Source organism: Carlito syrichta, unplaced genomic scaffold (assembly GCF_000164805.1).
Source record: "Carlito syrichta isolate Samal-C Ts95f unplaced genomic scaffold, Tarsius_syrichta-2.0.1 Scaffold302032, whole genome shotgun sequence".
Lineage (NCBI taxonomy): Eukaryota > Metazoa > Chordata > Mammalia > Primates > Tarsiidae > Carlito > Carlito syrichta.
The window spans coordinates 142,056-163,463 of NW_007246128.1; the positions used below are offsets into that span (position 1 = coordinate 142,056).

The following is a 21,408-nucleotide window of genomic DNA, read 5'->3' on the forward strand; positions in this document are numbered from 1 at the left end:
CGGCGATCCTTCCGCCTCAGCCTTCCAAGCAGCCGGAATTACAGGCATGCGCTACCACGCCTAGCCGATTTTTTTATTTATTGTAGAGATGAGGTCTTGCTCCCCAGGCGGGTCTCGAACCCGCAGGCTCAGGCAATCCACTCACCTCAGCCTCCCAAAGGCGTGCGATTATAGGCTGAGCCACCGAGCCCGGCGTTCGTTGTCTTCTTTAGGCTTTGATAGGGACATCTGATTATGGGGTAAGCCACAGGGTTGTCCCTCTGAAACATTTAATGGGAGGTAGAGAAACAGGGTGCTTAGGTCAGTTGAATTTTAACCTTCTCAGCCCACTTCCCTCCTCCAGAGAGTTGTACTGAACTGGTTTGGGCTGCAGCCTGGATATTAGGATTTGTTAAGCCCCCAGGGGATTCCTGTGTGCAGCAGAGTTGGAGAACTCCAGAGTTGGGAGTTTGATTAACTGGGCGTGTACCAAGTACGGTATGCCTCATGATCAGCGTTTTGCCCTATTTCTCGGGTGATGGCAAAATGAAACTATGCCTAAGTTTAGAATGAAGCGTAGGTGAGAAATGGGATTTTCTGTGTCTGACCAGAGTGCTCTGAAGATCAGAGGCAGGCAGGGAGAGTTCTTCCTCAACTGGGGTTGTTCAGGCACTGAGGAAGGCAATATGGCACAATTTCAAAGAATATTCTGGAAAGGCACTCTCTAGTGACTTACATCTCTCCTCCAGTATATGTATTGTGGATTGGTTTCCTTTTTGGACAAACTTTGTTTCATTACCAAGCCAAGTCAGATCTCTCCTTGGTCTGGCCACTCGTGCTTGAGGTGGGGTGAAACCCTCATCTAACCTCCAAATTAGCTTTGCTTTTATAGACTGTTTGCTACCACCCATGTGGGTGATTGTGAGCTGTTGAAGGGCATGAGCTGTGGAGCTATGATTATATGCCTGTGTATCCCCCAAAGCCTCATAAAGGGGAGACGTGTTTGCCCATTGACCTACTTCTGCTTCTGGCAATTGTGGCCCTCTTTAACTAGCATGTGGGTGGACATTGCAGGCTTGTCCTAGGGGAGGAGACGGGTGGGGGCGCTGAGCATGGGGCAGGAAGGACACAGCTTGCGTTATATGTCGTTAGATGGGATGATCAGCATGTTGTCAGAATAACCAGGCATAATTCACATGTATTTAAAAATAAGTGAAAGAATATTTGTGTTTTTCATAGCCTTTTCTATGAACTGTAGTCTCTGGATTGGGTTGATAAAGATAAAGCAAAACTTTTGAAGATCACCATAAAATCAGCTCTGTGGTAGCTTTGATTTTTGTGAGAGCTGGCCAGAAAATTTGGCAGAGTTTATTTTCTAGATTTCCACCCATTTTGGGAAATGACTGGAAAGGTTCTATTAACGTGAGCCTCCCCAATGGAATGTGACGTCCTGGTGGAGGGAGAGGGGCAAGGACTTTTTGTTGGTTTGGTTCCTGGGTGTCTCTCCAGTGCTACAGAACGGTAGCTATCATGTAAATAAATATTTGTAGAACATTAACACAACATTTGTTGAATAAACAGATGGATCTTAATTTCATGATGGAAGCGATGCATGAATCAAGTATCTGCTTTGTGCCTGGGCTTGGGCTGCCTATGTTCTTCTCTTATATCTTTTGTCAAAACAATGAACAACAGCGTAGCTCAATAGCCACAGTGTTGCTGTGGAATTAGTATGCTCTGAGCAACTGTGTATGATAGGTTTTAATCTACACAATTGTATAGGTGAGAAAACAAAGTTTCAGCTAAGTTATACAAAGTCACAAAGCTACTTAGAACCAGGATTTCAACCCAGGTCCCATAAACCCAGTGACTCTCCCCATTATTAAACCACCATGCCTGAACATGTAACTGTTAGGTGCTATGCTTGGCAAAAAAAAGTTATAAAGTAGTATCTTATTTCACTATGACTTAAAGTGAAGTCATTTCTTCAGGAAGAAATCCTGCAATTTCATGTGAATTTACACCTCTATCTCCTCCCTAACTGAAATATAGTATTTAGCTGGTGGTGTTTAAAAAGAATCAAGCTTCTTTTAACAGACCAGCTATTGTATTTTTTTTTCCAAGAACTGTCACTGAGACTATTTTTCTAGAATAGAGATAAATCTGGGAAGAAGGTTGTGGTGGTGATGTGGAGGCGGAACAGAGAAAACACATTTCTTTTTGTTTCATAGCATTGCTGCACTAAACTAGGATATCTTTGGAGATTGAATAGCCAATTTAATGTCTGAATCCAGAAAAACAAAAAGATTTATGTTGTAATGTTCTTAATGTTTAACCTTAAACACCCTTTAAAATGTCCACTTTTTAAAATGTTGCTTGTGTCTTTTGGGAAGCATATCGAAGAAGTTTGATCACATGCACATCCTTGTTTTTTTTTTTTGTCTGTGATACAAGTGGAGACAGAAAACCCTCGCCCCTGGTCCTGGAGTTAGCTGTGGGTCTGCAGAAGAGGCGAGTTTCGTTTCTGTCTTTGGAGTTAACATTTGCCAAGTTAACTGATATTATAGGGAAAATGCATCTACATTTAAAAATTTAAAATGTGCACTACACTTTGAAGCATCATTCTTTCGTGAGCTTATACATTCATTCATCCAAGTACTTGCTATATACAAGGACAGTGCTGAGTATTGTGAGATATATAAAAAGTAGGGCATCATCTTTGCCCTCAGGAAGGTTCTAGATTGATGGGGAAGACAGACGTGTAGTTGGCCAGCAGTGAACTGGTCAAATGTGGTAACTGCAGTGGTGTGCTATGGAATGTCACACAGAAGATGCTGGCTAGAAAGGGTCTGGAGGACCTCTTGGAGGAGGAAACATTTTTATGGTTTTGAAGGATAAGATGGAGGAGATAGGTACATTCCAGGCAGAAGGTCCAGCATGGGCAAGGTCCAGAGGCAGGATTTTTTGGTGTCCTGCAAGAAGGAACAGTTTAGTATGGGATGGGGTTGCCTGGGTACCACTGGGCTGTGTGTTAAGAGATGAGACTGGATGGGCGTCTTGTGCCCCCATCTGGTGCCTGCTGCATGTGAGGACTTGTTCTCTGCTTGGAGAGTAATCTTTGTGTGGCTTCTTTAGATGTACTGACTAGTACTGACTGGCTCACTGTGTTCCTGTGGGAGCCCAAGCTTATGTAAACTCCATCTCCAGGAGGATGTAACTGAAATCACCATAGGGGCACTCTTCATGGCTTTGGAAACTGATTTCCTGCTGAATTCCTGTAGCCTGTTACAATACTGACTCTGTAGCAGCAACTTTGAGTTGGGCCCTAGTTTCTTTATGCATGAGATGAGGTCATGGGCCAAGTCTCTTCCCCTCTTCCAAGTCCATCCCTCCTTGCCAAGTGCTTTATTTCCCTAAACTTCACTTTGACTCTCAAGCCGCTTACTGTCTTGGTTGGCCTCCAGATATCCTTTCTGCAGAGTAGCCAAGATTTCCTGTGAAAGTGTCATTTTCATCATTGTTCTTGAGCAAAATTTAGTCCTTTATGGTTTGGGGTGTGAATTTTGTAATGTATGAAGTTCTTCAGCTGCCTACCAGATTTTCCCAGCCAGGATCAGCGTTTCAAGACAGAATTAAGTCCAAATGCCCTGGATAAGGCATCTGTTATATATAGTGAATGGACTTCTCTCCTGCGCTTCTAGTATGGTTCTGGTGATAAACTTTCTTTAGGAAAAGTGGGAAAATAGTCACTCAAACAGCCTTGGTATTCTAGGGTTCAGAAGAGGAGCCACCCCAGTTGGAAGTCAGTGATGGTAATTCAAAGGCATAGTCCTTTGTGGATTTTGGTTCTGGAATTGGGGTGAGGTGGTTTGGGCTCTATTCATAAGGAATGAGACCACCATCTCAGAAGAAGCAGTGATACACTCAAAAGGGGTGAAGCACTTTCTCAGAAGGAGATGAGGGGCAACTGGTCTTTCACATTCTTGTGGGATCCCTGCTCCTCAGAGCTGACGGGGACAGCATGGGTGAACGAGGGCAGTGGTCCCAAAACATGGCTGACAGTCAGAATTTCCTAGGTGGTTAACAATACAGATTCCTGGGCCCCCAACCTGGAGAGCCTTACTAGGTGGGCCTGGGTCAGTAACCCGGGAGTCGCTGGTCTGACTGGTCATCTGGACTTATCCTCACTTGACTCTCACCCTTGTAGAGTCTGTGCACAGCAACTAAAGGGGCCTTTAAAAAATTTAAGTGTGGTTTTGGCACTCTCCTGCCCACAAAATCTTCTCGTGTCAGTGGCATCCTGTCACATCTAAATTCCAAAGTCTTAGCGACTTAGCCAAAATCTGCCGCAAAGCTTTTCTGATCTCATGTTCCTTTCTGCTTCCCTTTCTCCCTTCTGCAGTCATAGTGGCCTCCTTGCCCTTCCTCCCAAACTTCTGGTTGGTTCCTGCCTCAGGGCGTTTGCACATGCTTTTCTTGATCTGTAAAACCCTCTGCCTGGCCCCTGGCCTAGCTCCATTCAGATCTTTGCTTATATGTCACCCCCTCAGAGAGGCCTCTCCTGGCTGCTTGCCTCTCCCATCTCTGCCCACCAGTCCTGTCCCATGGCACACCATTATTTCTTTATAGCACTTACCACTATCTAAAATGATAGTGTATTATTTATTTTTTTCTAAGCCCCTCTCTAAAATATAGACTTCATGAGGGCCGAGACTGTATTGTTTGCTACTTTGTCCCTCCACTGAGAATATTGGCATTTGAAGGTACTCACAAGGTATTTGTGGAATGAATGAATGAAAAAACATGTAACTGTCCCCATAGAGCATCTGTGATAAGGATTTCTTTGGCCTCTGACTACAGCTCTTCAGTGATGATTCTGCACATGTCGAGGCAGCTCATTTTGTATTGTTCTTTTCTGATTGGCTACTCTCCCTTCAGCTGAAAACAAATGAAGTCTCCGCCTTCCCTCTTGCTTGGTGTCCCTAGCTCAGTGCTCTATGTGGCCGCTTGTGTCACTTCCAAGGGGGTTGGCATGGTGGGAACCGTGCTGCCGCCCAGATATTCCTTTGTCAAGGGCTGTTGCCCAGCTGCTGGAGTGCGCTTGGTCCAACTTTGAGCTGACAGCCGCTTCCTCAGGCAGTCCCTGACTGTTCAATGCAGGGGCAGAAAGGCCTGGCTATCTTGGCCCAGAGGAGCAGCTCTGACAGTCCCTCTAGCCCCAGAACTGCCTGTGGGGCAGCCAGGGTGTGGGCATGTATCACAGCTCCCTTCCTCCTTCTGCCTAGACCTGCCTGTTTCTTCCTTTTCCCAGGTGTTGATCCCAAGGGCACACCTTAATAACACCCCCGCTCCCTTGGGTTGTCTGTTTTCAGGGATCTCAACCTGCAGCCCAGAGCCCGGAGCCCTTGGCACTTTGCCTAATTTTTGAGGTTTATTGCTCCCTTCCTAAGCCAGGGAAGATAATGAAAGACTTAGCTTAATAGCTCCCTCTTGCTGCTGCAGGGGCCAAGGAAGGATTTCACCTAGCACGGGAGACTCATGATAGCTATGAGGCTGTGAGCACTGTTGTCCTTGGCTCATCCATAATGGCAGTCCACAGGATACAGAGTGGAGGCTGTGCCAGCTTCTCATCGGCTGCTACCTGAGGTTGGCGTTTGGATGTAGGTTACGGAGCTCCTGACCTCTAGCTAACCCCACTTTGTGGGGAGGCATCTTCTGAGAAGCTGGAATGAAGTCAGGGCAATTGCCAGAAAAACCCACTCCAGAATTGTTTCTATCTGTCTTCCCTGGACTTTTCTCAAACCTTGAGCTGAAAGCTTTTGTGATTTCATGGAGAACAACTGAGAGGAGTCAGCAGTTCTGGTCTGTGTGTCAAGGTCTCTCTGTACTTTCTTGTCAAGTGCCCAGCATCCCATTGGAAAGGAGAAACAGCATGGGAAGAGATGGTTTTGGGGAGGAGACTAGTCCCCACTGAGTTTACTTCCAGACTTTGAGATGGCTGAGGTGATGCATACTGATGGGGCCTCTGCCACCCTAGTGGGCACTGTGTAAGCGTTCTTCGAGCCTCAGCTGCTCTCTGGGATTGGGGCAGGGATGTGAAGACATCTGCATCTAAGTATGGAAGCGCCAGAGGGGTGCAAACCACTGGGTTAGTAGCAGGGTATCAGAGCTAGCAAGAAAAACAAAGCATGAGTATGCCTTCTGTGATATTAGGGACATTGCTATACTAAGCATTTATTTATTGTTTATCTGAAATTCAGTTTAATTGGGCATCTGTGTTTTATCTGAAATTCTAATAAATGAAAAAGAGATGTGCCACTCAGAGCGCTATTACAGAGTACCTGAGTAGCTCCTAGGGTGCTTCCCAAGAAAGGGACGCTGGGACTGGTTTTGAATGTGGAGTATCATTTAGCCTGGTGGAAACGCAGAGGAAGGCTCACATCTAGGTGTGCACAAGGATGCTGGTGGCATGGGCAGGCATGTAGCCAAGGCCGTCGGGGACAGAAGGGCCAGCCAGGTAGCACTCATTTTTACCCCACATAAAGGATGTGGACTTGTCCCAGAGTGCCAGGAGCCATGCAGAGTTTCAAAGCAGGGGCTTTTTATCTCTTAATTAACTAAATTTATTTTATTTGTCAAAGGAATGTCAACCTATGCTACAGTGAACTCCAGCAGTGAAATACTTGAGAAAATTATTTTATTTGTCAAAGGAATATCAACCTATGCTACAGCGAACTCCAGCAGTGAAATACTTGAGAAAATTCATTTTCTCAACCCCCAAAGCCTGCTCCCATTCACTATCCAGCAGTTTCCACTGGACAGCTTTCTGTTTATACTTGCAGAAGTGTTTAAACATGTTTTGTGCATCAGGAATCATGACTGTGCATGCCCTTTAGTCTTTGTTAATCTGTTTATTGGACCACGCACTTGGTTGTTGTCTGCACACTGTTTTGCTGCTTGCTCTTTCTCCCACTACAGTGTTCCTTGGGAGAAAGTGTTGGTACACATGGAACTTATGGATTCTTTTACAGAATGTGATTTTCCATTTCATTTTTGCTACTAAGTGTCCTACTACCAAAATCAAGGCAGTTAAATATATTGGTTCATGGAATGTAACTTTTAAGGTAGGTTTGGGGATGCTGGTTTGCCTCAGAATTCGAGGTGAATAAGCCACTCTTTAAACTCTTTGAAGCTAATGGCTCAATTTGGAGATCCCAGAATCAGCCATTCTAGCTGTTTATTATGGAGTGACCAGATACCATCAGTTGAACAAACAGAATCAATTTGAATTGCTGAGTAACTGAAAAATGTTCTCAAAATATTTGAATTAGCATAGTGTTTTTTTCCTAATAAACATTCTCCTACTCACTTATCTGAGCACTGATATAATTTATCTTTTTCCTTGATTTTAAATCTTTTCCTTTCCTTTCCTTTCTTCCTCCTCCTCCCATATTGATCTATAACTCAGTATCCAGCTAGTTTATTTGTAGCATCTTATCATCTAGTTTCCAGACCTTTCAAATAAATTACTTATTTATATGAAGGGACCGTAATTGACTTTTCAATTGAGAAACCCAATTCACCAAAGTGGACAGGGAGAGACATAGTTCATTTTGTCCTATTATCAAATCAATGTTCAAATAATATTTTAGGATTATTTATTTTCTTCAATATAAGAAAAATGTCAAGATTTATTTCCCATGTTTCTTAAATGTCAAAGGAAATTGATCTGAGGCTGGGAAATCTCAGTGCCTAGTATTGTACAGTTTTCAGCTGAAGGATTAAGAGAGAGAGCACTCAGTGCTAACTGTGAGTCTTGCCCTTGTGCTCAGTGGACTCAGGGTGTGAATGTGAAGGAAGCTGGGTCCTTGCTTCTCTGGGGTTCTTTAGACTCAATGGAGATGTGACATCAGAGATGAAAGCCACAGAGGCGGGATGAGCTAGTAGGTGTTTGAGGGGACATTGTTTCTGGAGGTTTATCAGGAGGTGAGTCAAACTAGACCCAAGACATGCCTTGTTTGATAATTTGGGTGGATGTGGGAAGCTACTGTGGTATGCGAGGCAAGAACCAAGAATGGTAAGGGACTGGTAGGGAGACCACTGTAGTCAGAGGATGGGTGTGGTGAAGAGTAGGCTGAATAAAAGTCATTCATTAGTATTTCAGCCAGTTAATTCATCACATTCAACAACCATTTTAGGATCATCTCTAAGTGCAGGTCCTATACCAGGGTCTGGGGATGTGACCACAGAGAGGCAGAGTACTTACCCTTAAAAGTTCACAATCTGGCCGGGCTCGGTAGCTCAGCCTATAATCCTGTGCTTTGGGAGGCCAAGGTGAGTGAATTGCCTGAATCCATGGGTTCAAAACCCACCTGGGCAACTTGGCGAGACTTCGTCTCTACAGAAAATCAAAAAATTAGCCAGGCGTGATAGCACACGCCTGTAGTTCCAGCTACTTGGAAGGCTGAGGCGGAAGGATCGCCGGAGCCCAGCAGGTCAAGGCTGCGGTGGCCTGGAGCGGCCACTGCACTCCAGTCTGGGCGACCGAGTGAGACTCCAACTCAAAAAAAAAAAAGAAAAGTTCACAATCTGGTGGGTGAGACAGGCAGGAGAGTCATGTGGCTAGAGGATGGGGCAGAGGGCTTTAATAAGGCTCTCCAGAGGGTGTGACATCTGAGTCAAATACAGAGGGATGACTGGGAGTTGGCCAGAGGAAGAGGATGGGCAGGACATAGTGTTGGCATGGCGGTGTGAGTCAGATCATGAAGGACTTTGGGGAGTAGCACTGAAAGTTGGACCTGTAGTCTTTGAGAAATCACTGAAGAAGTTTGAAGCAGGGGAGCCTCCTGGTGAGATGTGCATTACAGAAGGCTCTCTCTGGCAGCAGAGAATTGAGTGTGGATGTGGGGGACAAGGCTGGAGGTAAAGAGACTAGAGAGAGGTGGAGTGGCCTGACGTGGGATAGGGCTGTGGAATGGAGGGATGTGGTCCAGTTTAGCAGGTGGTAGATCGGGCAGGATTAGGTGACTGAATGTTGGGCAGGGGAATGGGGAGGATAAGGCTGTTAGGTGATGTGTCACATGGATCCTGAAGTCACCTAGGACAGTTAAAGCTCCTGGGGATGAAGAGAAGGCCAGGAGTAGAAGCCAGAGTTTAAGTGGACAATGGGAGCTAAGCAGGATTGGTCAAGGGGGCGTGGATGGAAAGAGGGTGCTGGAGCCTTCTTTCTTCCTTTTTTTCATCTTTGAAATATTTGGAAGTTTGGCAGCCTTCCTGGAATCTACACAGGAATGCATGTGTGAAAGGTCAGAATTTAATAACTCCAACCATTGTGGAGATTATATTGACTTTAAAAATTTTTTTGGTTACATTATGTTTATATATATTTATGGAATACATGTGAAATTTTGTTACATGCATAGAATAGTAAGGGTACTTGGGGTGTCCATCGCCTGAGTATTTATCATTTCTATGTGTTAGGTACATTTCAAATCCGCTCTTCCAGCTATTTTGAAAACTACAAAACGTTGTTAACTATAGTCACCCTATCCTACTATCACATATTAGAACTTCTTTCTTCCATCTAACCATATGTTTTTACCCATTAATCTACTTCTCTTCATCCCCTGTCCTCCATCCCCTACGCACATTCGTTCCAGCCTCTGGTATCTATCAGTCTACTCTCTACCTTCATGTGATCCACGTTTTTAGTTCTCACATATGAGTGAGAACTTGCAATATTTGTCTTTCTGTGCCTGGCTTATTTTACTTAACACAATGACCACCACATTTTCTTTATCCATTCATCCATTGCTGGACACTTAGGTTGATCACTTATCTTTACTATTGTGAATAGTACTGCAATAAACAGGGAGTGCAGGTATCCCTTTGATATATTCATTTGTCTTCCTTTGGATAAATACCTTGTACTGGGATTGCTAGATTGTATGGTAATTCTATTTTTTAGATTTTTGAGAAACCTCCATTCTGTTTTCCATAGTGGCTACGCTAATTTACATACTCACCAACAGTATATGAGTTCCCTTTTCTCTTCATTCTTGCCAATATTTATTTTCTGTCTTTTTGGTACTAGCTATTATAACTGAGGTAAGATGACACCTCATTGTGGTTATGATTTTTTGTTTCTCTGATAATTAGTGATGTTGAGCATTTTTTGGTAATATACCTGTTGGCCATTTATATGTCTTTTTTTTTTGAGTAATGTCTATTCATGTCCTTTGCCCATTTAAAAATTTTTTTCAAAATAATAAAGGCTGTATATGACAAACCCACAGCATCATACTGAATAGGGAAAGCTGAACGCCTTTGCTCTAAGAACTGGAATAAGACAAGGATGTCTTCTTTTACCACTCCTATTCAACGTAGTACTGAAACCCTAGCCAGAACAATCAATCAAGAGAAAGAAATACAAGCCATCTGCATTGGAAATGAGGAAGTCAAATTGTCCCTTTTTGCAGATGATGTGATCTTATGTTTAGAGAAACCAAAAGACTTCACCAAAAAAAATCTTTAGATCTGATAAGCAAACAATACATTTTACAGGATACAAAATCAACATACAAAAATTAGTTTGGGGTATATACACTAATAATGTAATAATCTAAAAATAAATCAAGAAGGCAATCCTATTTATAATAGCTATAAAAGAAAGAAAGAAACAAAACAAAACAATACTCAGGAATACATTTAACTAAGAGGTGAAAGACCTTTACAAGGAAAACCACGAACCGCTGGTGAAATAAATTGAAGGGGGCACAAACAAATGGAAAGACATCCTATCCCATGAATTGGATTAATTAATATTGCTTAAGTGACCATACTGCCCAAAGCAATCTACGGCTTCAGTGCAGTTCCTATCAAAATACCATTGTTGTTTTTCACAGAAAAAGAAAAAAGAAATCCTAAAATTTTCATGGTCCAAAAAAGAGTCCCAATAACCAGAGCCTTCCTGAGCAAAAAGAACAAAGCCAGAGTCATCACAATATCTCCCTTCAAAATATAAGCCTTTAGTGACCAAAACAGCATGGTATTGGTATAAAAATAGATACATACACCAATGGGGCAGAATGGAGAAAACAGAAATAAATCCACATATTTACAGTCAACTGATTTTTTACAAAATTCTCAAGAATGTACATTGGGAAAGGAGCACTCTCTTCAATAAATGGTGCTGGGAAAACTGAATAACCATATGCAGAAGAGTGAAACTAGACCCCTGTCTCTCACCATATACAAAAGTCAACTTAAGACGGATTAAAGACTCGAACATAAGACCTAAAGCTATAAAACTAGTAGAAGAAAGTAGGGAAGACTCTACAGGACATTGGTCTAGGCAAATATTATATGACTAAGTCTTCAAAAGCACAAGCAACCAAAAAATAGACAAATGGGACATACTACATTAAAAAACTTCTGCACAACAAAAGAAAGAGCAGAGTGAAGAGAAAACCTGTTGAATGGGAGGAAATATTTGCAAACTATTCATCCAGCAGGCGACTAATATCCAGAATATATAAGGAACTCAAACAACTCAACAGTTAAAAAATATATTGATTTTTCTATGAGTATTTTCAGAGACTGGGGTAGGATTTGCTCTTTATGACTAAAAATCTAACCAGCATCTTTGTTATAAATATTATACTTGAATATTAATTTTGGAGTAAAGATACAACTTTTTCTATACTTTCAGTTTTAGTTTTTATGCTTAAGGAAGGAAACAAGCTAGGAAGTTACTATGAAATTTCCTTTCTGGACCAGATAGCCTTTACTTTAATCTTGATGATCTATAATTATTATTATTATTATTTTGAGTTGGAGTCCCACTCTGTTGCCCAGGCTGGAGTGCAGTGGCCGCTCCTGGCCACCGCAGCCTTGACCTGCTGGGCTCCGGCGATCCTTCCGCCTCAGCCTTCCAGGTAGCCGGAATTACAGGCATGCACTACCACACCCAGCTGATTTTTTGATTTATTGTAGAGATGAGGTCTCACTGCCCAGGCGGGTCTTGAACCCGTGGGCTCAGGCAATCCACTCACCTCAGCCTCCCAAAGGCGCGGGATTACAGGCTGAGCCACCGAGCCCGGCTTGATTTATTGTAGAGATGAGGTCTCGCCAAGTTGCCCAGGCGGCTCTTGAACTCGCGGGCTCAGGCAATTCACTCACCTCAGCCTCCCAAAGGCGCAGGATTACAGGCTGAGCCACCGAGCCTGGTTTATAATTATTTTTTTAAAAAATTTCACACTATCGGCTGTAGTCCTTAGACTGACATTAGGAAGCAGTTGGGTATGGAAAGGTCTAGAAGCTGATATTTCGGCAAGTGCTGAGAATGAAAGAAGCCTGGATGTCATGATACTCAGATGACTTATTAGATCAGTTTATGTCAGAAATTTATTGTTTTTGGTCAGGAGCCACTATACAGCTTAAGAGCAAAGAATAGAGACAGTCTTAGCTTTGACTTTGTCCATATTGTGTCATATGATTTTAAAAATAAAACTTAAAGTGTAAGGGACAAAGTTAGTGAGTTTCCCAGTGTAAGAAGTACATGCTATTGTGAGTTATTTCCTAAGATTAAATGTTAGGCCAGTTTATTCCCATGTCATAGTAAATATAATTATGTAAATATAATGTCAGAGCAGTGCTTCTCTATCTTAATGTTCATCAGAATTATTTACAGTTCTTCTGACTCAAGCCTGTAATCCCAGCACTTTGGGAGACTGAGGTGAGAGGATTGCCTGAGCCCAGGGGTTCGAGACCAGCCTGGGTAACTTGGTGAGACCTCATCTCTACAATAAATAAAAAAAATTATCTGGGCATGGTGGCACCTGCCTGTAGTTCCAGCTACTTGGAAGCTGAGGCAGAAGGATCACCTGAGCCCAGCAGGTCGAGGCTGCGGTGGCTGTGAGCGTGCCACTGCACTCCAGCCTGGGTGATAGAATGTGACTCTGACTCAAAAAAAAAAACAACAAAAATTATTTACAGTTCTTATCCAAATGTAGGCTCCCCTTCAGTAGATCTGAAGTGAGACTTGAGATGCCTTATTTCTAACAGAGCTGCTGTTGGCTTCTAGTTCTTGGAGCTCATTCTGAAGATTAAGAGTCTGAGCTTGGGATCACAGAGCTCTTTGAGAAATTGAGGAAAGCTACGGGCCCTTATAACAGTGAACTTGCTCCCTAGTTGCTCCCCCCACCCCACTCTCACACACCAGTGCATAGGATTTCAGGGAGGTTGTGAAACCTTTGAAATCCACCAGCATCTTAGTTTTGATTGTAGAAGTGGTAGTAGAAAGACACTCATAATACATAGCAGTCTTTCAGTCAGTATCGCTCCTAGTGCTTTTATAGAATGGATGCTACTTTAAAACCAGGAAAGCACTGTCCTGGTTACCTGCAAGTTAGAATGCATGATCCTGTGGAGGGCCCTTTAAATTTAGCTGCTCTGAAGGTATAAGGTTCTGAGATGAGGAATTATGGAATCTCTGGCAAGAGTGGTGGGCATGGTATGAGTCACATTGCTTCATTTGACAGGCAAGACTAAACGAGTTAATGTCAGCCTTACCACCTCTGCTTCCAATGTTCCTAGTTACCTGGATGATTTTGTGTTCATAGAGGTATTTGTTGGTAACAGTGATTTTAAAATTAAAGATCTAGACATATTAGGTTAGTGAGTGAGTGAAAATTAGCTCACTGTAGGAATGAGAGGAACTGAGGTGTAGCAATATGTGGTAGAAAAAAATGCAGTGAGTTGAGTTCTCTGGTTAGGCAGATCATGTTGTTGGTAGTTGAATCCTGCAGGAAAGTTATGATTTTATAAAGTATTTGCTTTACAGCTACATGAACATGGGGTGTCCCTGAAGCAGTTCTCGCTTTTGGGTCCACAGTGGTGTCACCCAACTCCTGGTGGGTGGGAGTGGAAGCACTGTCTGACTGGCTTGGAAGTGTCAAAACAGGCCCTGTGAAGCCACTGCAGATCCTGAATGGTGTTTACTGCCACATACTCTTTGGGTTTTATTGTTCGTGGCTGGTATTTGTCTCTGTGCATCCTGTGCTGCCCAAGATGTTCCCCCTCCATCCCAGCTGGTTTCCCCACACCTGAGTTATTGTAAAGTAAATCCCAGACATCATATCATTTTCATTTGTAAATATTTCAGTATGTATCTCTAAAGGGTTAACTTCTTTTAGTCATGTTATTATTATCACACTTAAAATATTAGAAATAATTCCTTAATGCCATCAAATATCATCAGTGTTGCCATCTCCTTACATACGAGGGGGACCCAAAAAAAATCTGAAATTTATTTATAAAAAATTGTTTATTTATTCTTACACGTTTAAACTTCAGTCACTTTTAAAGTACTCTCTGTTTGATGCAATATCAAGACCTATCGAGACACTTTTTGCACTGGTCAAAACAGTTTTGAACTTGTCAATTTTTTTTTTTTAATTTTATTTATTTATTTTTACACTTTATTTTTAAATTTTATTTTAAAAATGTGGGGTACAATTCAGAGTTAGGTATACAAATGTTCATTATGCAGATACCCTTGTTGATGAGGTGTACCCTCCATCCCCTGGCAGTTTCCCTCAGCTGTCAGTCCCACTCCCCTTCCCTAGCAGTTTTCCGCTACTGCCAACCCCTTTCTTATAGTATTATGATAATTGTTCAAGGTTCACTTATAAGTGAGAATATGGTACTTTGTTTGCTTCTGTGTTAGATCAATGAGTATGATAGACTCTAAATCCATCCATGAACTCGTCAATTTTGATGCCTTTTAGTGCTTCTACCATTTTGTGTTTTACTTCTTTCACATCTGCAAAACAATTCCCTTTAAGGATTTTTTCATCCAGGGAAACAAACCAACAAACAAAAAAGTCAGGGCGAGATCAGGTGAATAGGGAGGACCAGATACAGGGGTCATGCCATTTTTGGTCAAAGCTGCTGAATACTCAGTGTGGTGTGGGCAGGTGCACTCATAAATCACCTATCATGAAATGGGCAAACACGTTGGAAGAATCTCCAAAAAAAATTCATTAAAGCGAAATGCAGCCTCTCACAACAATATTAGCTGGTACATGGATGTCAGTGGGTTATCTGGGAGTGTGTGTGTGTTGGGGGGAGAAGCCTCTACTACAAGGGGCCCACCCTCAAAAAATTATTGTTTTTTGGGGGGTCCCCTCATGCCTTATAATTTTTAAAAATGTTTTTTCTGTTTGGTTTAATACCCAGTTGGTTGATACATCTTTAAAGTATTTTTTATCTGCAGGTTTCCCTTTTATATTTATATTCTTGGCTGTTTGTCAACATTGTGGAATATGCTGAGTCATTTATCCTGCCGCCCCTCCCATGGGCTGGGTTTTGCCAATTCCCTCTTCCAATGGTTTTGGCATATTCCCACAGGCACCTGCCATTCCTGCTGGTTCCGTGTAGATCAGCTCTAGGTCAGAATCAGGTTGTTTGGGTGAGGGAAGGTCACTGGGGCAGTAATGTGGATACTTCAGTTAGGAGGCATACCTGGCCTGGTTGTCTCACAGTGGCTGGGCTGGCAGCCATCGTTGGTGACTCCCTAGAGGCATTAGTTCACCGGGGGTGGCAAATGGTGGTATTTTAATTTTGTCACTACTTTTTTTTTTAGTTGGAGTATCTCTAAAAGAGAAACTTTGCTTGACAGCTGTTTGGTTACCTTGAAGTACATATAGATCATTTAGGAAATGCAGGATAAACACTTGATTCTTTCTCTTTATTTAACAGTTTTCAAAATAATGAGACAGATCCTTAATTCTTCGAAGGGACCATTGAGTTTTTATTTTCTCTTATGAGTTTCTATGCTTAAGTATGTTCTCTGTGTTTCTGTTGGTTTTTATCCTTTTTGCTGCCCAAGTTTCTCATTTTTGGCCAGCAGGAACTTACTCAGGGTCACTTCTGAGTCCTTTTAACTTGTATTCGTTTTCTCTTACTGTGTAACAATTTATGTCAAAACTTAGGAGCTTAAAACGACATGTATTATCTCACAGTTTCTGTGGGTCAGGAGTCTGGGTGGAGTTTAGCTGGGTTTCCCAGCTCCGGGTCAGCCACAAGACTGCAGTCCAGGTGCCAGCCAGCTCCTGAGTCATCTCCCCAAGCCCATCTCCTGGCATGACAGGGGGAGCTGCTCCCAGGCCCCCTTGTTCCTTGCTGGGTAGGCTTCTTCCCAGCAGTCCTCACTACGTGGCCTCAGGCTTTCCCCATTGCTAGGGTTGTAAGAGAGAGCCTGCAAGCCAGAAGTTATAGTCTTGCTGTAATCCCATCTGGGGAGTGATAGACTATCACTTGGGTGTGTTTGTATTCTATTCATTAGAAGCAACTCACAAGGTCTAGCTACACTTAAGGGTTGGGATCACCCGAGGGCATGAACACCAGGGAAGCATGGGGCCATACTGAAAGTTGCCTGTCACAGTCCAGGTAATCTTTGATAGTGTTCCAACTTTCTTGTGTGAGATGGTTTAGGTATTTGGATTGAGTCATTTCTCTAAGGAACCCTGATTGTTTTAGCTGAAAATGGTATTTATAAGCTATAATTTGTGCATAAGATTCTAGACCTTTTCAGTGGACAAAGCTAGGGAATTTTTTTTTTTTTAATTGCAGATGAAGTTCATGCCACTTTTTCCTATTCAGATTCAGGACTATGGAGTTTTTACTTAACCTCATCAACCTTATGTTTGTATCTTCAAAAATGTATTTCATGTATTATTCCACAATACATACATATACACACAAATCTCAGAGTAGTGACACATACTTTACTACCAAAAATATCACTAAATGTGGTCCAAGATTTCTTCATGGTTCGTTTTCTCCTTAGGATGTAGTCCATTACAGTGTACAGTCAAATTCCTCCATACAGTTATAATTGAAATAGTTTCTCACTGTGTGGTACACATTAGGTTTATTTGCTTCAACTTACTTTTGAGTTTTAGTTTTTTTTAAATTTTATGTTTGCATAAATTAGTTTCATCATTCCTAAGATGCCTGCAGACCAAAGTATAGTCACAGAAATCTAGCTTCTCTTCCTGTTTTCCTCTACTTCATTTTCTTCTTTCTGTGTAGGAAGCCTTTTGAAAAATGCATAGGTTTAAGAAATGTTTTAATATAAGTGGTACCATTTTATCTATCCTTTTCTCGCATCTGTGTCCTCCACTTAATCGTATGCCCTGGTGCCCACACTACTGCAGCAGATAGAGCTCGTTCTTACCTCACTCCAGTGTGTAGGTGCATGGTCAGATATTCTAGAGAATTACACTGTTTAGCAGTTCTTTCGTATTCCTGTTCTGCTGTTTCCTGGGAAATGCAGTTTCTGAATGGGTGTAGAAAGACGGTGGGAGGAAGAGCAGTGCCCCAACTGCTTCTGGAAACAGCATCTGGCTGTAACCACTTGGTTTTCTTCTTCGTTTTTATTCTGGGTAGTGGGATAAGGTGTCTCTCTCTTTGTAGTCAGAGGGGTGGGCTGCTTTCTTTTTTTTAATGAGTCACAGCCCTTCATGGTGTCTGTCATTTCATTTACTCTCCTGTTGGCTTTACACTTGGAAATCCTTCTAGGTTTTGACACTGTATTATTTGTCAGTCATATTTTTTGGTGGTGGCATCCATTATTTGTGTCATCATGCTTATGCTAGTAAAGATTTGGGAGGAAAGGTATCAGGGATTGCCCCTCAGATGCCATTTAGAAATAAAATCTCATCTATAAAAATTAAATAAAACAAGTGGTTTTCGTTCTGTTTTCAGCAATTTTTTCTCTTCTAACCAATTATGAATTGTTTGTGTTGCAGGGAAAAGGACTTGGAGGCCAATTTCATTATTCAGATGGAGAAAAACAAAACAACAATCACAAACTTAAAGGCAAGTAGTGAACTGGCCTCGCCCTAGTTCCAAGAGCCACATGTTTGCTCTGTTGTGAGGATGACTTGGGGGTAAATAAAACCGGTCTGTTTTCCCACATTGTCCTTTCTCAGTGCCGTCAGCCACATCTGCTTGCTCGTAGAGGAGTCAGTCTCCTGTTTTCTCTTCTATCCCTTTTTTTTTGAGTTGGAGTCTCACTCTGTCGCCCAGACTGGAGTACAGTGGCCGCTTCTGGCCACCGCAGCCTCGACGTGCTGGGCTCCAGTGATCCTTCGATCCTTCCGCCTCAGCCTTCCCAGTAGCTGGGATTACAGGTGTGTGCTACCACGCCCAGCTAATTTTTTGATTTATTGTAGAGATGAGGTCTCACCTGCCCAGGCGGGTCTCAAACCCTCGGGCTCAGGCAATCCACTCACCTCAGCCTCCCAAAGGCACGAGATTCCAGGCTGAGCCACCGAGCCTGGCTGTATCCCTGGCTTTATTTGATCCAGAAGCCAAACCCATTGTTCTCGTGAGTCTATCCCACATCCACATAGTTTCTGGGTTCCCTTTAAGCATATGGCAAGGTAGATAAGATATATGCAGACATCTGTAATAATCTCACAATATGAGGTGCTCTGGCAGAATCTAGGCTGTCAGAACTTTTAATTCTGCCCACACCCAGGCATTGCCATTCTTTGTCCTTTGTGGTTGGGACTTGGCCTGGCAGTAGACTACATTCTGTGAACCATTAAGCAAACTTTGGCCTATATTTGTTTTCATTTGTAATGAAAACCATCCTAATTTGTAATCCTTGAAGAAGACCTGGTATTAAAAATTTAGAAGATAAAAGATTAAAACAAAATCTTTTTCTGAAAAAAAACCCCAAATTTTCCAAAATGTCATGTTCTTCCTTTTGCACTTAAAGTGTCCTGTTTGTTTCTTTGGTTAGAAAATTTGTTAAGGATCCAGAATACTTTTCACATGGGGGGGGGGGGAAGGGTACAAATCCCGTGCTCTATGGGTTCAGGACCTTTCTCCTTTGATACTTGCCATGAACTTTTAGGTTTGGGTTTCTGAGACTGGCTATTCCACAGCCAAGTACAGATCTGTCTCCTATTCACGTCTGAGGAATGGATTTCTATTAATATGTGGCTCAAGGGACTGGACACTTTGAGATCCAATTTCCAAGTAGTGCAAGTTGATCTCCTGTGATAGAAGAGGAGAATGCTGCTATCTTCCAATTGGGAAGTGCTCTGGGTCATTTGATAGGCTTCCTTTGAGGCTCTAGTATTTCTTTGCCCAAGCATTCTCCACTGGAGGCCTTTCTTTTTCTGCTTAGCACCATCCCTGTACATTCCTGCTCTGTCTGGCCTTCACTGAGATTTTCATCCTTTGGCCTCTGGCATCTTCTTGCATTTCTTCCATCATCACTTGTCCCTGCTGGTAGTTGCCTTTTCTTTGCTTCAGGTGTCCTTGTTTGCTCATCCCTCTCTGGATGAGTCTCCTTTCTTTATGTATCATGGCATTCATTTTTCTAGACCACTCTGTTGCTTTTTGAGTTTTATAAACATTTTCTCATCTGATGTTTGAGTAATCAGAACAGATGCCCAGATTTTAAATGTTTTAATAAAGACCTTGACAATTTTTTCCTTATAATGTGTGAATCATATTGGAAAATATAGTGCCCATTGAAGTAATCCAGCATATGTTTGAAGAACTGTGTAAGGTTTTGGGAGTATATGAAGATTTTTAAACACAGTTTTCGAGTTCACTTTAAGCATATGGCAAGGTAAATAAGATATATGCAGACATCTGCAATAAACTCACAATATGAGGTACTCTGGCAGAATCTAGGCGGTCAGAGGTTTTAATTCTGCATAGAGTACCCAGGGGAAGCTTCATGGAAGAGGAGGCATCTGATCAGGAATTTTTTATGGGGTCACCAAAGCCATATAATTCTAGGAGGTCCCAATCTCATCAAGATTTATGTGAATAGCACCTGCTGGGGCTGTGCAAAGCCTATCTCTGATGGATTTAGATGGACGGAACAGTGAACAAAAATTGTTGAAGTCTGGTTGAAGTGTTCGGTTCTTAGAAGTTAATCATAATGTTTAAAAAGGATCATAGTAATTTCCTTGGGTCATTATCACAGAAAGCTTGGATTGTTGGGAGGAGTTTAGGTTGTGTTTAAGTTTTATTTATTTATGTTTTTAGGATGGCCAGGAAGAGCTTTTTAGTCAGAGTGAAAATATGGAAATTGGTGATCATTTGATATTTTTAGGAGACAGTTTTTGTTTCTTTTAGTCATTTGCCGAATGGCAATGCTGTTTATTTTATTATTCTCTGTACATTATTATTATCATAATTATCTCTTTCTAGATACCAGAAGGAGGGACTGGGGACTCAGGAAGAGAACGGACCAAGACCTTCACCTATGACTTTTCTTTTTATTCTGCTGATATAAAAAGTCCAGATTATGTTTCACAAGAAATGGTATGAAATAATATTTTCAAAATCTTTAATTTATTTTCATATTGAGAAAACATGCCTATCCTAAAATACTTTAAAATACTTGCTCATTTTTTCTGCATATAATTTGTAAAAAATTTGCCTTTGTGAACTTAGTTTTTTGATGTCACATGGGACCATTTATTTAAACCTGAGAAGAACTCAATTCTCAAAGGTTAATTTTTTTTCACCTCTTAACATGATGATTATAACTTTTAATTTGTTTTGAACTTGGACATGATTTCTGTTTTGAAGGTGCTATACAAGGAAAGCATTTTGGCCTGGGCATGGTGGCCCACGCCTATAATCCCAGTACTTTGGGATGCCTGGCCCCATGGGTTTGAGACCAGCCTGGGCAACATGGTGAGACCTCGTCTCTACAATTAAAAAAAAAAGTTAGCTGGGTATGGTAGCATATGCCTGTAGTTTTGGCTACTTGGAAGGCTAAGGTGGAGGAATCGCCTGAGCCCAGCAGGTCAAGGCTGCGGTGGCTGGGAGTGTGCCACTGCACTCCAGCTTAGATGACAGAGTGAGACTCCAACTAAAAAAAAAAAAAAATGCATTTTGGGGGGAACATTCATATACTACTAAGCCTGGTGACTAAGGTACTTGACCTTGAGTCCTACTGTGTGTGGAACTTTAGAGTAGACCTTAAACCTGAGTCACATTTTCCCTGCTTGTGTGGATCGTTCTAGTTTCTAGAAAAGATTCTATAAAGAAAGAATCTTTCATCCAGAATCTTTTTAGAACCTAGAATGATGCTGAGATTTGTCTGAGAAACCTGCCTTGGAGGCTTTTAAAGAAAGAAATGTAGATGTGAAGCAGGCAGATAAGAATAGACACAGGGGTGCCCCCAGGAGACTGTGGAGACACTGATGTTGCCATTTCATGTAAGCAGAGGATAAGAGTACAAAGGGAACCCCCAAATCCAAAATTTATTTATAAAAAATTGTGTGTTTATTCTTACATGTTTAAACTTCAGTCACCTTCAAAGTACTCTCCGTTTGATGCAATATGCCTAACAAGATGCTTTTTCCACTGCTCAAAACAGTT

General features: G+C 42.0%; 1 protein-coding gene across 3 annotated transcripts in view; it reads left to right on the forward strand.

Moving 5' to 3' along the window:
- The window catches only part of KIF16B (kinesin family member 16B), a 292,796-nt gene that overhangs the window by 18,697 nt on the left and 252,691 nt on the right, over positions 1–21,408 (forward strand). For all 3 annotated transcript variants that reach the window (XM_008055925.1, XM_008055926.1, XM_021711308.1), the window contains exons 2-3: positions 17,796–17,865; positions 20,227–20,340. In XM_008055925.1, the coding sequence (XP_008054116.1) occupies positions 17,796–17,865; positions 20,227–20,340 (184 nt within the window). The remainder of the gene's footprint in view (positions 1–17,795; positions 17,866–20,226; positions 20,341–21,408) is intronic.